This window comes from Buceros rhinoceros, unplaced genomic scaffold (assembly GCF_000710305.1).
Source record: "Buceros rhinoceros silvestris isolate BGI_N320 unplaced genomic scaffold, ASM71030v1 scaffold26607, whole genome shotgun sequence".
Lineage (NCBI taxonomy): Eukaryota > Metazoa > Chordata > Aves > Bucerotiformes > Bucerotidae > Buceros > Buceros rhinoceros.
In genome coordinates this window covers 2,861-4,360 of record NW_010421951.1, presented here as the reverse complement: position 1 = coordinate 4,360, position 1,500 = coordinate 2,861, and the positions used below count along the sequence as shown (strand labels likewise).

The 1,500-nt window shown below is 62.1% G+C and overlaps 1 protein-coding gene across 1 annotated transcript in view; it reads left to right on the top strand.

Annotated features, from left to right (window-relative positions):
• The window catches only part of LOC104496732 (cadherin-22-like), a gene marked incomplete at both ends in the record, with an annotated part of 11,890 nt that overhangs the window by 9,473 nt on the left and 917 nt on the right, over positions 1-1,500 (top strand). The window contains one exon of the mRNA XM_010139891.1: positions 1-66. This exon is cut by the window's left edge and continues 20 nt beyond it. Within this exon, the coding sequence (XP_010138193.1) occupies positions 1-66 (66 nt within the window). The remainder of the gene's footprint in view (positions 67-1,500) is intronic.

The following is a 1,500-nucleotide window of genomic DNA, read 5'->3' as shown; positions in this document are numbered from 1 at the left end:
GGGTGTCAGCCACGCTGAGCCCTGGCGCCCTCATCGCGCTACTGGTGTGCATCCTCATTCTGGTTGGTGAGTGTCTACCTGTCCCCCAGCCTCCTCCTGTCCTGTCCTATCTCCTTTCCATCCAGCATCACCCACTTGAGCGGAGGCGGTCGCTGTGGGCGCAGTGGAGGCTCCTCTGCCACTGTCTCCTTGCTGGTAACTGCAGTGTGGGGGCAGGAGCCCGGCCCCTGCCCATGGGAGACCACTGGGGAAGCCCCCGTGCTTGCCCCAGCTCCCACACACTGGGCTCCACCGGGCAACCAGGGCAGGGTCTCTGGGCACAGGCAGGTGTGCTGCTGCCTGCCGGGGACTGGAGAGCTGCTGGCTTGCTCCTCACCTCCGTGGACAGGAGCCGAGAGCTGCTCACCAGCTGCCCTATCACCAGATAGGGCCTGTGTGCATCCCAGCGTGGTGGCCCGGGGCGGCAGGTGTGGGGTGTGCTGGGAGTGCCAGGAGAGCCGGCGTTAGAGCGTGGGCAGGACGTGGAGCTGGCATACACGCAAACCAGAGTGTTGCCCAGGTTGGGACCCGCACCCTGGGAATGATGCTGGCTGCCGCTGACACACTGGCACAACCTTGTGCTGGGCCACCACGGCGCAGCGTGAAGGGGCAGGGGCTCTGAGAGGGGTGTTGCTGTGCCCTCAGGTAGGGCAGTGGATGGATGCTGCTGCTGAAAGTCCTCCAGCAGCGGTGCTGGCTCAGTAGCTGGCTCCTGCGTGGTGTTCAGTGAAGTCTCCTCTCCTTGGCACATCTCTGCTCCCCTTCGCCTGCCGTGTCTCCGTTTAGAAAGCCCTTTCCCACAGGGTGCACTTTACACTGGTTTCATTTTCCAACGCAGCGCAAACAAATTTCTGCCTAATTGCCCAAATGAGTAAAGTGCACATCGGTGCTCTGAAGGCGATGGGCTGAATGGATGATGATCCAGGACACAGCTGCAGCTCGCCGCTCCGGCTCGCTGCCATCTGCTCACCACTCGGTGCCATTCACCCTCCCAACATTTGGCTGCTGCTGTGATTCATGCCCGCCCTCTTCCTACTCATCCTCTGCAGAATCCATCCGTTTGTCTGTCCAGCCCTGCGTTCATCCATCTGTCCCTCCTGTCTCAGCGGTCGCGCTGCATGGGAAAGGAAGCTCCTGGTCTGCACTGGAGCCCAGGCAAACCCCTCCAAGCCAGCGACACAGCACAGCTGCTACTCATTTGGCTGCTGCTGTGATTCATGCCCGCCCTCTTCCTACTCATCCTCTGCAGAATCCATCCGTTTGTCTGTCCAGCCCTGCGTTCATCCATCTGTCCCTCCTGTCTCAGCGGTCGCGCTGCATGGGAAAGGAAGCTCCTGGTCTGCACTGGAGCCCAGGCAAACCCCTCCAAGCCAGCGACACAGCACAGCTGCTACTGGAGGAGCCTGGGGGATAGGAACCGCTGGCATGCCGGCGGGCTCGGCTGAGGGGGGCAGAGTGGGG